At 46.6% G+C, this 14,931-nt stretch overlaps 1 protein-coding gene and 1 pseudogene across 1 annotated transcript in view; one reads left to right on the top strand and one right to left on the bottom strand.

Moving 5' to 3' along the window:
* Positions 1-14,931, top strand: part of Cacna1b (calcium voltage-gated channel subunit alpha1 B) — a gene marked incomplete at its 3' end in the record, with an annotated part of 192,520 nt that overhangs the window by 35,009 nt on the left and 142,580 nt on the right. The window contains exons 4-6 of the mRNA XM_047525413.1: positions 6,142-6,233; positions 9,826-9,978; positions 12,054-12,244. Of these exons, the coding sequence (XP_047381369.1) occupies positions 6,142-6,233; positions 9,826-9,978; positions 12,054-12,244 (436 nt within the window). The remainder of the gene's footprint in view (positions 1-6,141; positions 6,234-9,825; positions 9,979-12,053; positions 12,245-14,931) is intronic.
* Positions 4,959-5,960, bottom strand: LOC124964739 (interleukin-21-like; annotated as a pseudogene).

Here is a 14,931-nt window from a genome sequence, read left to right as displayed (position 1 = left end):
TAATGCTGGTCTCACAGAATGTGTTGGAGGAATTTCCCCCTCCCTTTCATTTCTTGGAAATAGCATGAGAAGAATTGGTGCTAGTTCTTTAAAGTTTGGTAGTGTTCAGCAATGCATCCATCCAGATGTGGGCTTTTCACTGTTGGAGGTTTTTATTATTGATTATTCATTATTGATCTTCTAGATGTTCTTCATGATTCTGTCTTGGTCAGTTATATGTGTTCAGTAGTTTATCTACTTCTAGGTTTTCCATTTTTTTGGTGTATGGTTGTTCATAATAGTCTCTAATGATCTTTTGTATTTCTCTGGTATCAGTTCTAATGTCTCCTTTCTTATCTCTGATTTTTTTCTGAATGAGTCTTCTTTCCTTTTTTCTTAGTCTATGTAAGGATTTGTTGCTTTTTTTTTAACTCATAACCTTCTATTTCATTGATACTTTAGGTTATTTTTTAGTCTCAATTTATTTCTGCTCTGATCTTTATTATTTCTTTCCTTCTACTCATTTTAGGTTTAATTCTTTCTTGCTTTTAAGTTCTTTTGTCACATTGCTATGTTGTTTATTTGGTATCTTTCTACTGTTTGTTGTATGTATTTATGGCTATTAATTTTCCTTTCAGTACTGCTTTTGCTATATACCAGGGGTTTTGACATGTTTCCATTTTCATTTGTTTTAAGAAATTTTAAAATTTCCCCTTTAACTTCTTAATGATTCATTGGTCATTCAGGAGCATCTTGTTCATTTTCTGTATATTTGTATAATTACCACAGTTTCTCTAGTGTTGATTATATTTTATTCCATTATGGTCAGAGAAGATACAGGATATGATTTTGATGACCTAACACATTGTCTGTCCTGGAGAATATTCCATTTTTTGATGAGAATGTGCATTTTTGCAGCTGTTGAATGAAATTTTCTAGATCCATCAGTTAAGGCCCATTTTGCCTGTATTGTAGATTAACTCAACATTTCTTTGTTGGTTTTCTGCCTGGATGATCTGTCCATTGATGAAAGTGGGGTGTTGAGGTCCCCAACTATTACTGTATTGGAGTCTATCTCTCCTTTAGATCTAATATTCACTTTGTATATTTAAGTTTGTCCAGTGTTGGTGTTCATATATTTACGATTGTTATATCTTCTTGCTGAATTGATCTTTTTATCATTATACAATGGCCTTCTATTTTTTTATACAGTCTGTGACAAAAAGTTTGTTTTTTCTAATTCAGATGGAGCTACTCCTGTTCCCTTTTGATTTGTTTGCATGTAATAGCTTCTTTCATCTCTTCATTTTTGGTCCATCCGTGTCTACTCATGAAATGAGTTCCTTGCAGGCAACATATAGTTGGCTCTTTTTTAATCCATTCATTCATTAATTAGGGAACTTAATCCTTTTAAGTTTGTGGTTATTATTGATAGGTAACATTCAACTACTGACATTATGTTCATTGTCCAATTCTTGTTGTTTCATATATTCTTTGTTTTTTCCTCTTATTGTTAATCTTTGTGTTTGGTGGTTTTTTTAGTGATAAAGTTTGCTTCTCTTCTCTTTATCTTTTGTTTCAACTCTACCAGTAAGTTTTATACCTTCATGTGTTTTCATGGTGGTAGTTATCATTCTTCTGCTTCTAAATGTAGGACTCCTTTAAGCATTTCTTGTCAGGTTAGTCTGCTGGTGATGAATTCCCTGTTTTTGTTTATCCGAGAAACTTTATTTCTCCTTCATTTCTGAAGAATAGCTTTGCTAGGTATACTATTGTTGGCTCAAACCTTTTTCCTTTTAGAACTCTGAATCCATCATCCCATTTTCTCCTGCCTGTAGAGTTTCGGCTGAGAAATCTGTTAGTCTAATTGGGAAGAGGTGTTGAATTTGTCAGACGTTTTTTCTGCATCTGTTGAGATGATCAAATGTGATTTGATCCTTTTTATTCCTCTTGTTATTTTAGAATTCTGTCTTTGACTTAAGAATTTTTAAAAATGTTGGTAGACCTTTATTTTATTCATTTATTTATATGTGGTGTTGAGAACCGAACCCAGTGTCTCACACATGCCAGACAAGTGCTCCACCACTGAGCCACAACCTCAGCCCTGTCTTTGACTTTTGACAGTTTAATATTAATGTGACTTGGAGAGGACCTCTTTGGGTTGAGTCTAATTACGATTCTTTGAACTTCATGGACCTGATGTCCATATCTTTCCCAAGATTTGGTAAGATTTCAGCTTTTTTTTTTGGTTGTTGTTAAATATGCTTTCTGTGCCTTTAACAATCCTCACCCTGTGTCACTCCCATATGCAAATGTTAATTTGCTTAATGACATCCCATAGGCTTTCTTTGCCCTTTTTCATTCTTTTTTTCCTTTTCTTTTGACTGGATTAATTCAAGATACCTATCTTACAGTTCAGATATTCCTTCTTCTTGATCTAGTCTGTTGTCGTAGCTATCAATTATATTTTTTATTTCATTCATAGAATTCTTCAGCTGTGAGATTTGTTTGGTTCTTTTTTATGATGTCTCTTTGTCAGATTTCTCAGAGATCATGAATATTTTTCTGAGTTTATTTATTTATTTAGTGATACTGGGGATTGAAACCAGGGCACACTGAGTGATATCCCCAGCCTTTTTTATTTTTGAGTCAGAGTCTTGATAAGTTGTCCAGGCTGACTTTGAACTTGCAGTCTGCTGCCTCAGTCTCCCAGGTCGCTGAGATCAGAGGCATATACTGCCCTTTTCTCCTTTTTCCTGATTTGATTGAATGTGTGGCTGTGTTCTGTTGTCTGTTGTTGATCTTCCTGAAGATCATTTTCTGGATTCCTCTGAAGACACTTCATAGATTTCCTTTTCTTTGGAGTCTGTTCTTGGAGAATCGTTGTTCCCCAGTGGCGTCATGTTTTCTTGCTTGTTCATGTTTCCTGTGTGCCTGTGCTGATATCTGCATATCTAGTTAATAGTTGCCTTTTCTGATTTTATGGAGTTTTATGTATGGAGACTCTTTTTCCTGTGGGAGGGTATGAGGGTGTCAGCTGGGTATGGTATGGTAGCCTTGATTCTGGGTAGACACAGTTGTGTGGTGTGTCTATATTTTCTTAAGCTCTAAGCCTTAATGGTTAAGTCTTAACCAGTAATGTCTGTAGTTGTATTGTGGCCTAGGCTCAGGTGTTTGTGACTGTGAAGGTTTGCTTAGGTTTTCCTGGACAAAAGGGTGCTTCCTGGCTCATTTTTGGGCTGGGCATGGGTACCTGAAGATACTGTAGGTCAGTGACTATGTGTTGGTCTCTCCAGGAGGGAGGGCTGCCATCTGGCTTATTGTAGGGCTGGCTTGGATATGTGAGATTGCTGCAGGCTAGCCGGCTATGCAGCAGCAGATACATTGGCGGGCCTGCTTGGCTGTCAGTGTAGTTTCAGGCACGTGTGGGTGTTATGGGATGGCTAGTTATGAAGTAGGTTCATTGGGAGGGTAGGGTTGCTGCCTGGCTGGCTATTGGACTAGCCTCAAGTGTACTCTGGATGGCTGTGTGGTGGGCTCTCTGCTGGCATGAGGTCACTGTCTGTTAGGTCATGCGTAGGTACCTGCAGGAATGCTGGGCCACTGTGCATTGGTTTCCTTTCTGTGCAAGTCTCCCTGGTCCCTAGCAGGTAGGTTCTGCATGGATTTGGAAGCCAGTTCTCAGCCTTTCTACTAGGCCAAGGCCATAAGCAATTTGGAGGTGCTGCAGCCAGTTGTGTAAGCATGATGGAATAAAAGTGGAACTCCAGGAGTGAAGGCACGTCGTGACAGCTAGGCCTCAGACCTTCTAACAGTGAGTCTGGTTTCCAGGTGGTGTCGAGCTGTTGCTACCTTTATAATGAGGAGGGGGGAGGGTAGACAATGTGGACTTCTCACCTGGGGGTGCTCACACTGTGAAAGGCCCGTGAGAGCTGTGGGGGTCTCCTCCATAGTCACCTGCATCAGCATGGAACTGTGAGATGGGGACCTCTGGGGTCTGCAGCAGCGTGGGGCCATTAGGGTCTCAAGTAGTTGGCATTCTCGAGGTCTGAAGCAGTGTGGGAACTGTTAGGGTTTCCAGACGTGGGGACCACTGGTGTCTACAGTAGTGTGGGGACCTCTGGGGCCTGTGGCAATGGGGACCCTTGTAGTCTGAAGCAGTAGTGGGGACCCCTAGGGCCCCTGGCTTCCCTTTTCTCTGTGAGGAGAAGTTCATCTAGGCTGCAGACAGGGCGAGTGGGGAGACAGTGTGGGAGATTCAGTCACTGTCTTCCTGAGGGTGCTTGGTTTTTGTGCTCCTTCGGATACGCCACTTCCTGCTGTTCTCCAGCATCCTTCTTCACTCACTCCAGTCAGAAGTAGTTTATATTTGTGGTCCCTTTTTGTGTGGGGTACAGGAAACTCTGGCCATCTTGCTGACATTGCTTCACAATGGTTTTTATTTTTTCTTTTAAAAAATACTCAATTTCATTTCCTTCAAAGAATAAAGATTTCAACTTTTCATTTTGATCCTATGCTTCTCTATTTTCAGCTTGAATGAAGTTATGTACCTCTTAAGTTATGATCATAATAGATCTCATTCTTGTGGTAATTGACATTGATCAATGCTATAAGATCAATAAATTCCCAAACAGGATTTTTTGGTTAGCACTTTTAGCCTTCTCCATCAATCCAGGAATATCATAGTTGGGCAGTAGGATAAAGTAAAAATTGCAGAAACCATAGAAACCCATGACCTAGGACATCAGACTCCAGTTGAGTAAAAAGTTTCCAAATTCACCAAACAGCATGTGGATTGAACTAAGGTATTGCATAATAATTTTTGGGAAATAATCTGAACTTTGAATACTTATCTGAGATCTTTTCTCCATTCCTAGTAGATTATTCTTCTGTACTTGGAATACCAAGAAGTGAGTTTGACTATTTTCATATTGTTTAACTTCAAGTCAGATCTTTAGGAATCTTCATCTTCTGTGTGTCTAGGAAAGGTGCTGATGAATCACCTTTTGGAGAAGTGATTTCAGTCTTTCTAGAAATTCTTGTGATTCTTCAGAAGAATCACAAGAAGTGTATGTTGTAGTGTGTTCCTGTTCTCTTCTTGTATTTGTAGAAGGCAGTTTCCTCTTCAGCTTTTTAATGAATACATAGATTCTCTTTCTGTTGTCTCCTGTGTTTGCTGACTTGAGTTGGGCTTTCTGAAAACATGAAAAAGTCGATTGCTCACAGTGTCCCTTACATCTTGTGGAGCTGGTAGAAGTTGAGGGTCCATGTCATTCATATAACTTTTCAGCTGGTCAACAGTGTCTGTAAGGTGATGCATTCTAATCCTGAGGCAGTGATCTTGAACCTTGGGCGCTTGATTTATGGGCCCCTGTCCCCAGAAAGATGACTGTCAGACAGAATTATCCTCTCTATGTTGCTAGGACTGGATCTTCTAAGTACGACAACCGAGCAGGAGCCTGTCTCCTTTTCACTTCAGCGTGACTTTGGACAGGTTGTCAGTAAAGCTACCTATTTATTCATCCTTCAGGGAGAGCTAAGGCTTCCCTTTGAGCCTGGAAATATTTCTGTTAGATGCTGTCTCCTCTGGTGTGAGTGTAACAGTGGTTCACTTCATGCTTTGAATGTAGCCCCCATGTTCTGCTACTGACTTATTTTTAAAACAGACATGTTTCTTTCCACAAGGGTTTTTCTGAGTTCTCTGAACCCTCTACTCCACTTCCCCTTTCCCTGCTCTTCTGAGATGAGGTGAAGGAAGGTGGCATGTGTGTGCTGGTGCAGGAGTCCTTCAGGCTCCACTCTGTTCCAGTTACACTCACCGCCACCTTTTGCGAAGCAGTCTGAAGTGCAGTTGGGGTTGGATTTTGGTTATTGTGCAGGCTCAGACTCAACTGGAGGACAGGTTCACTGCCAGGCCAGTGACCAAGTATCCATTCAAAGTGCCTGTGAACCAGAGGGATGGTGATGCAGGTGGAAGTCATTGCCAGCATATCAAGTGAGGGCTTTGGGATTCCAGGTGAGCCCCTGGCCCCATACTGGCCTGTGGTTGGACAGTGGTGAACACAGGCAAAATCTATGACTGCCCTTGGGAGAAAGGACACAGGAGTATGCTTCCTCCCAGACTCAATGTGGAACCCCTTCCCTTCTCCTTTTTCCTGCCAGGATCCTTGCCACAGCTGGAACTGACTTCGACCTGCGAACACTGAGGGCTGTGCGTGTGCTGAGGCCTCTGAAGCTGGTGTCTGGGATTCCAAGTGAGTCCAGCTAAGACTGTCAGGCCCAAGCCTCTCTGCAATGCCAACCTCTCCCCTCCTTTTCACCATAGTCATGGTCACAATTAAGCCCCTGACTGTGGTTATTGGACCTTGGTGACTCTGAACTTGCCCTGTACCCCCACCATATTTTTTGGAGCTGGGGATTGAACCCAGAGCCATGAACATGCTAAGTACACGTTCTGCCACTTAGCTAAACCCCCAGCCCATAAACTTGCCATTTTTGACCCCAGGGAACCAGGCAGGAGGAATGGAGAAACAGGCCTTTTCCAGGCTATTCTCTACAAAATCCAAGAGAGTGACCCTGTTACTGTGCTCTGACTTGGCTGCCCGAGATGGAAGCTTGGTTCCTACTCACAAATGGAGCTATTTCAAGCCCTGCTTCATTCTCTGGGGTTGAAGAACAGATGAAAGATTGACCAATGGTGTGGGGCAGGATGCGTGGGAAAATACCCAAAGGCTGCAAAGCGCGACCTAAGTTAGATAAGCTTGACTAGGCCTTGGGGGACTGAGACTGGACATGAGACATGCTTGGGCAGGAGGGTGACCAGGGGATCTGGTGAGCCAGTGACTACCCTGGCCTCTGTTCCCCAGTCTAGTGGAAGCTTGCCTTTAGGTTTACCTAAGAGCCTGGTTGGGCAGGGACCTAGTTCTGTATTCCTGAGACCGTTGCAGGAAGGTCATTGGATAGCTCCCTGTTCTGTATAAAATAGGCACAGGCTCTGGCCTATACTCAAGAGCTGGGGCCATGCTGGAAAGGTGAGAAGTCATGGGGTTACAGCCTCCTCTGCTTACTTTTTCTGGCCTGAATTCACTCATACTCTATCGCCAGTGGAAACACACTTCCATTTTTGGAGGAGAGTGGACCTTCCCCCCTTTCCATAAAGAGTTTGGACAATTAAGAACTTCCTTACTGCCTTTGTAGGATGCCCCGTGATTCTTTCCCATGATTTCCTATATATTCCTCTAGGAATCCCTGCTGTGCCTTCTAGGAAGCCACTGCTCTTCCCTCCCAGAATCCCCTACTCTTAGCTCTCAATATTCTTCATTCTTCCTCCTTAGGGTTCCTGTTCTTCCTCTAAATATCCCCTGCTTTTTCCTTCCAGGATCCCCTGCCTTCTCTCACAGGATCCTATGCTCTTACCTCCCAGGATTCTCTGCTCTTCATTCATAGGATCCCTTACACTTCTATCCCAAGGTCCTCCTCTCTTACCTCCCATCAGTCTTTGCTCTTCCAAGGATTCAGGTTCTTTCCTGTCTGGACCCCCTGCTCTTTCCAGGATCCTCTGCTCTTACTGCCATCATTCTTTGCTCTTCCTTCTGAGGATTCCTGCTCCTTCCTGTCAGGACCCCCTGCTCTTACCTCCCATCATTCTTTGTTCTTCCTTCTGAGGATTCCTGCTCCTTCCTGTCAGGACCCCCTGCTCTTACCTCCCATCATTCTTTGCTCTTCCTTCTGAGGATTCCTTCTCCTTCCTGTCAGGACCCCCTGCTCTTTCCTCCCAGGATCCTCTGCTCTTACCTCCCATCAGTCTTTGCTCTTCCTTCTGAGGATTCCTTCTCCTTCTTGTCAAGACCCCCAGCTCTTCCCTTCACCAGGATCCTCTGCTCTTACCTCCCATCAGTCTTTGCTTTTCCTTCTGAGGATTCCTGCTCCTTCCTGTCAGGACCCCCTGCTCTTACCTCCCATCATTCTTTGCTCTTCCTTCTGAGGATTCCTTCTCCTTCCTGTCAGGACCCCCTGCTCTTTCCTCCCAGGATCCTCTGCTCTTACCTCCCATCAGTCTTCGCTCTTCCTTCTGAGGATTCCTTCTCCTTCTTGTCAAGACCCCCAGCTCTTCCCTTCACCAGGATCCTCTGCTCTTACCTCCCATCAGTTTTCGCTTTTCCTTCTGAGGATTCCTGCTCCTTCCTGTCAGGACCCCCTGCTCTTACCTCCCATCATTCTTTGCTCTTCCTTCTGAGGATTCCTTCTCCTTCCTGTCAGGACCCCCTGCTCTTTCCTCCCAGGATCCTCTGCTCTTACCTCCCATCAGTCTTTGCTCTTCCTTCTGAGGATTCCTTCTCCTTCTTGTCAAGACCCCCAGCTCTTCCCTTCACCAGGATCCTCTGCTCTTACCTCCCATCAGTCTTTGCTTTTCCTTCTGAGGATTCCTGCCCCTTCCTGTCAGGACCCCCAGCTCTTCCCTCCACCAGGATCATCTGCTCTTACCTCCCATCAGTCTTTGCTTTTCCTTCTGAGGATTCCTGCTCCTTCTTGTCAAGACCCCCAGCTCTTTCCTCCCAGGATCTTCTGTTCTTACCTCCCATCAGTCTTTGCTTTTCCTTCTGAGGATTCCTGCTCCTTCCTGTCAGGACCCCCTGCTCTTACCTCCCATCATTCTTTGCTCTTCCTTCTGAGGATTCCTGCTCCTTCCTGTCAGGACCCCCTGCTCTTTCCTCCCAGGATCCTCTGCTCTTACCTCCCATCAGTCTTCGCTCTTCCTTCTGAGGATTCCTTCTCCTTCTTGTCAAGACCCCCAGCTCTTCCCTTCACCAGGATCCTCTGCTCTTACCTCCCATCAGTCTTTGCTTTTCCTTCTGAGGATTCCTGCCCCTTCCTGTCAGGACTCCCAGCTCTTCCCTCCACCAGGATCATCTGCTCTTACCTCCCATCAGTCTTTGCTTTTCCTTCTGAGGATTCCTGCTCCTTCCTGTCAGGACCCCCTGCTCTTTCCTCCCAGGATCCTCTGCTCTTACCTCCCATCAGTTTTCGCTTTTCCTTCTGAGGATTCCTTCTCCTTCTTGTCAAGACCCCCAGCTCTTCCTTCCACCAGGATCATCTGCTCTTACCTCCCATCAGTCTTTGCTTTTCCTTCTGAGGATTCCTGCTCCTTCCTGTCAGGACCCCCTGCTCTTTCCTCCCAGGATCCTCTGCTCTTACCTCCCATCAGTTTTCGCTTTTCCTTCTGAGGATTCCTTCTCCTTCTTGTCAGGACCCCCTGCTCCTCCCTCCCAGGATCTTCTGTTCTTACCTCCCATCAGTCTTTGCTCTTCTGAGGATTCCTGCTCCTTCCTGTCAGGACCCTCTGCTTCCTGCCCCAGGATTCTCTTCTCTTGCCTCCCATCATTATTTGCTCTTCCTTCTGAGGATTCCTGCTCCTTCCTGTCAGGACCCCCTGCTCTTCTCTCCAAGGATTGCCTGCTCTTAGCTCCCAGAATTCTTTGCTCTTTCTTTCTAGGATTCTTGTTTTTTCTGGATCCTTGGAGTTCATACTCTGACACCCCTTCATTCTGTTCCTCCCCCTTTGAGACACTCCTTAGTCTACCTCTCCCTATGAACTTTCACTCTGCCCCATATGAGCACTAATATCCTCCTCCTCACTCTAAAGTCCTCTTCCTCCAGCCTTCCCTGCTCTGTCCCCTATTTTGAGGCCATGGCTATCTTCTTTGGCCCCATCAACAGTTAATGCTCAACCTTTCACCCCAGGCCTCTCAGTCGTGCCCTCCCTGGAGTTTTGCTGTTCTGCCCCCACCCTGGTCCCTGCCCTGCTCTGCCTGCTTTGCTCTCTGATCTGCCCTGCTCTGGTCCCAGGTTTGCAGGTGGTGCTCAAGTCCATCATGAAGGCCATGGTTCCACTGCTACAGATTGGGCTGCTGCTCTTCTTTGCCATCCTCATGTTTGCCATCATTGGCCTCGAGTTCTACATGGGAAAATTCCACAAAGCCTGTTTCCCCAACATCACAGGTGAGGTCTTGCATCATCCTTGGCTCAGTTGAGGACCACAGATTCATCCCTCCAGGAAACAGGCACCACTGTGGGTGCTAGAGAGAACTGATAAGATGCCAGATTAGTGAGAGAGAAGACAACAACCTGGTAAACAAAAACAAAATAATACAGATTGTAACAAATTCTAGAAGGAAACAAAAAAATATATTTGAAATAGAATAATATAGTGTCAACTCTATAGAAGGTAGCCAGGGCAGGCCTCTTGCTAAGGTGACAGTTGAACAGAGCTCTGAATATGTGAGAGGCAGAGATGTATGGCAACTACTTGGCCAAGGATCTTCAGTTACAAGAAGTAGCAAATGTAAAAGCCCCAAGTGAGGAACAGTGAGGACAGTGAGGAATCATGTGGTTTCAGCCATGGCTGGGACTTGAGTTTTGTCTTGAGAGCTGTGGGGAAACAGTGGAAGGCTTGGGAAAGGTGTAGTATCTTCTGTTCTTGTGACTGCTGGAGTGGGGGACCAAGGCTGAAACAGGATCCAGTGGGAGAAGATCTCAATCCTGGAGGAGACGGCAGTGGCCAGGGCCAGGTGTTTGGTAGAGGTAGTTGGAATGGGCCACATTCTGAGTACTTGTAGGTAAAGCTACAAGATTTTCTTCTCGAGTGTAAGAGAAAGAATTAAGGAAGACAGTAAATTTGAGTTTAGAGCTCTGAACACATTAAAGGAGAAAACCTATATGATCATTTCTTAGATCTTAATTTAATTTATTCATGATTTTTTCTGGTATAGGTATCAAATCTAGGGCCTCGTACATGCTAGTCATACACTCTACTGCTGAGCCACATCTCCAACCCCCAAATTATTCATGACTAAAAAAAGAAAAAAGAAAAAACAAAACAAAAGTAACTTTTCAAAACTGGAAATGAAAGATTCTTTTCTTAACTTCCCTGCAAACATTGAATTTCATTGTGAGAGCTTTTCCTTTAAGGTCAGGATCAAAACAAGGGCACAGCTGGTCTGCATGGCATTGGCAGGTGTGACCAGGGTAGGAGACAAGGGAGAGAGACTGTCAAGTGGGACAGGAAGAAGCAGTCATAATTCACACACAGTGCAGTTGTGTGCAAAGACAGGTGATACTGTCTTTATGAAATCCATCTAGATATCTGCGTGGTCAGCTTTGCAGTCTGACCCTGGGAGGACTCGCTTTCCATTCCAGCAGTGCCTCAAATTTTCTCCTATGTAGATAGGAGGGATTTTCATATGTCGTTACACATTTTTATAAAATTTTCTTCTATCTTGTCACTGGAATTTTGGGAGAAAAGGGGTAAACACCCCATACCATATTCTGCTTACCATCTTATCCCAGAGGTTAGTAATTTTTTTATTGTTGTTTTTCCTGTCTTGGGAGTTTTTTGGTACTGGGAATTGAACCCAGGGTTTCATGCATGCTAGGTAAGCATTCTACTACTGAACTACATCCCAGCTGTGATGTTTTCTTTAACATCTCTCTAGTGGTCTTTTGCTGCCCACTCCTCACTCTAGGGGCCAGTGCATAGATGCACTGCCTCCAGTTTCCCTCTGGGCCTATGTTGAGTTGACTCTCAGGTATCCTGTATGCAGGTCTAGGACTGCAGGGTGACTGAGTCCAGCTTCGTACTAACCCATGGCCTTGCTGGCTGCAGAGTGACTGTCGAATCTGCATGTTAGAAGACTTCTGTGGTTTGACTGTGAGGGAGAGGAGAAATCAGGGTGGTAGTGGTAGGAGGAACTGGGAGGTAGGAGTTTGTTGGTTTTGATGTTAAGATGAATAGGATTCTGAACATGTTTAAATGATAATGGGCAGGTTCCTAGAGAGAGGGAGAAGCTGACCAGAGGTCTTAAGAGGGTGGGTCCTGAACTCAGGAGGATTCACATGGAAAGTGGGAGGAGAGACCTGGTGTAGGTGCAAGGACTGGTGGGCAGTCAATGAAGAGTATCTGGAGGTACCAAGTTCCTGCTGCCTGCAGTGAGTTCTCCTGAGCCCAAGAATCCCAGAGGGGGTTGGAGAGCTTTGTGTTTCTGAGCTTAGGGTCTGCTTCATTCTCCCCCTCACAGATGCAGATCCTGTGGGTGACTTTCCCTGTGGCAAGGAGGCCCCTGCCCGGCTGTGTGAGGGTGACACTGAGTGCCGGGAGTATTGGCCAGGACCCAACTTTGGTATCACCAACTTTGATAACATCCTGTTTGCCATCTTGACAGTGTTCCAGTGTATCACCATGGAGGGCTGGACCGACATCCTCTACAACGTGAGTTGTGTCTTGGCCCTATGCCTGGGGTGGGCTCCAGGGCTTCTGGGTTGGTTCCTCTGGGGGTTCCACTTCCAACTAAGAACCTCTGTACTACCTTTGGCCCTTCCCCAACCCTGGAATAAGACACAGAGCCCTTTGTCCACATGGTGCATCAAAGGGTTCCGCAGTCAGTCTCAACTCAAGCTCTTGACCTAGATCGTCCTCAAGTCCCTCTGTGAGGTGAGACTGTGGGCTGGGTGGTGGAGGTCAAAAGAGACTGTTGCAGGAAAAATGCTGCTGCCACTGATGGTAAGGATGAGCAGCACAGCAGTCAGTGCTCACTGCAGGCCTGCACCACATTGAGCCTGGGAGGTACCGCATGCCTACTGACTCCTTGTACAGGTGATAGACGGGGTCATGGCCTAACTTGCCCAAGTCAGGCCTGCAGGCAGCTGACGGGCACCCGCTGGCCATACCACACCTGTGGGGTCTTCTGGGTGGAGTCAAGGGTCAGTGAGCTCTGGGGCTCTTATTGGGTCCAGACTGGTGAAGATGGTGGGAGCATGGGAGGGTTTGAGGTGGCGCTGAGCTAAGGCCCAGAGAGACCTCCTTGGTCATACTGGAGGTCCTGGGGTTGAGGCTAGGGTCTTGCACGTTCATTCCCTTCACTGCTACCTCTTCTGGTGCTGCTTCCTCTTGTTTCCTCACTCTCATGAAGCCAGCCGGTCTCAGCGGTTCAGGGAAATCTAGGTTTAGTGACCACGATGGAAGTCCAGGTTGAGGCCCTTGGGTTTAACTGGAGATGCATCTCATTTCCACCTCCCTCTACTTGTGATTCTTGGTGGACTCTGCAACTGACTCCTGAGCAAATCTCTTTTATATGAAGATCCCCCTGCGACCTTACATTCCTCCTGTTGAAGTCCTGTGGGCTGCTAGGGCATGAGAACAATTAAACCAGCATGTTGGGGCTTTGGGAGGTAGAGAAGGAAGTCGCCTGTTACCCAGGAATCTGGGCGGGTATGACTGGTAGAGTCTTAGTTTTGGATGGCAGAGGTTGTGTTCTGCTCGGGTGCTTTTGGGAGTAGGGGTGGGGTGCTGATGCATAAGACGGTGTCACTAGAGTCTGTCACCTGTGCATTTTGAGGGTGGGCCTCAACCACATGTGCCTGGGACCCTGTGACTCCCTCCACAGCTTCTCACAGTTGTGTCCATGATTGCTTGTGGGCAGGAGGGAAGGGAGATAGTGGAACCTTCCTCTGTTCTGTGGGTGACCCAGGCTGACCTTGGGCTGGGTGTTGGGCAGGTTCTTGGTGAGTGCTTGTTGGGCTTGAAAGAGACAGATGGCAGGTGAATTAAGGGAGAGCTGGCCCAGGTTCTGCTGAACCAGATTCATTATTGAGCAAGGGTCCTATCTGGCGACAGGCTCTGTTTGGCCAAGGGAGTGAGCAACAGGGACAAAGGCACTAGTGAGAAGCATGGCTCTTATCTTCCTTTTACCAGTTGAGGGGCATTTTCCACAAGGCAGACGCTAACTATAGCTCTAAGCTGTCCATGTTCTTGCCAGACTCAACCAAATGGAAGGTGGTCTTCAAAGCCCTCAGTGTCCACTGGGGAACCAGACCTGGGCAGAAGGCGCTGGCCATGAAGGCCACAGAGGTTTCATCCAGTCCATATTTCCATCGGGCCCATGGGCACTGGTACTGTGTGTACCTTGGCAAGCAGGAGGTGCTGGACGTGTAAGGGTCCAGATAACGGCAGTGCTTTGTGGGAACAAAGCGGGGTGAGCCGTGGAGAGTGACGGGTCGAGGGCCTGGGAAAGCAGGCCTGGTGAGGGCTAGAAGCCAGATGCTGGTGCCGCGGGGTGTGCTTTGCATGTTTGGCGGAGGCACCAGAGTGCAGTGGTGGCAGTGAGCGGCGAGGCTGGTATTGTGCAGGACCAGAAGAGGTGGCAGGGGCTGGCTGGGCCCTCTCCTCCACACTAACAGTGTTCAGGTCAGTTCTTGCAGATTGGACAGGATTTTGGAGCGAATTCTTTAGAGAGAGAAAGCTTACCATTCACCCCAAACCAGTGAGAGGGGCTTTGTGGTCCCTTGAGACTTACACTCTGGCATGGCCATGGCAGGGGTTGGGGGAGATGGAACTGGTAAGGATGGGTATCTCTCACACTGACTGTAGTCAGGGGACAGTGGGCAGCCAGGACAGAGGGATGGGGTCTCAAAGAATCTGCTCAGAGTGAGCTGCTGAGGAACTGGTGGCAGAGGGTAGGGGTGTCTACTAGGAGAGACAGTTTGCCTGTGGAGTCAAACAGGGCCTCAGAAGAACTTGCAGAAGTGCTTTGTGGGGGAGTTGCAGCTTGCTCATGATGGCCAGAGAGATGAGGTCATCTCGGGACAGTTCCACACCAGGAAGAGCTTGCCCCTCACTGCTCTCCCACCCCTGCTGTGGCAGCACAGGGTCAGCACCCGCAAGCTAGCAGAGGAAGGAGGAACAATGCCGGGCATGGGGAACGTGGCAGCCATGCCTTCAATTCTGTGGAGAGGGGCCAAGTGTGGCGGGCCAGCTTAGGAGAGCAGCTGTCAGCCTGTAGTGTGTCAGACAGTTTGATTACCAGCTGGGGCAGGACATTTTTGATTACTGAATCAAAACTGTTTTCAGCTTGAAGTGATTGTAGAACTTTCTATCACCCAGGAATTAGAAAAGTCATG

This window comes from Sciurus carolinensis, chromosome 14 (assembly GCF_902686445.1).
Source record: "Sciurus carolinensis chromosome 14, mSciCar1.2, whole genome shotgun sequence".
NCBI lineage: Eukaryota > Metazoa > Chordata > Mammalia > Rodentia > Sciuridae > Sciurus > Sciurus carolinensis.
The sequence above is the reverse complement of the archived record's forward strand: the minus strand, read 5'-3'. Positions and strand labels throughout refer to the sequence as shown.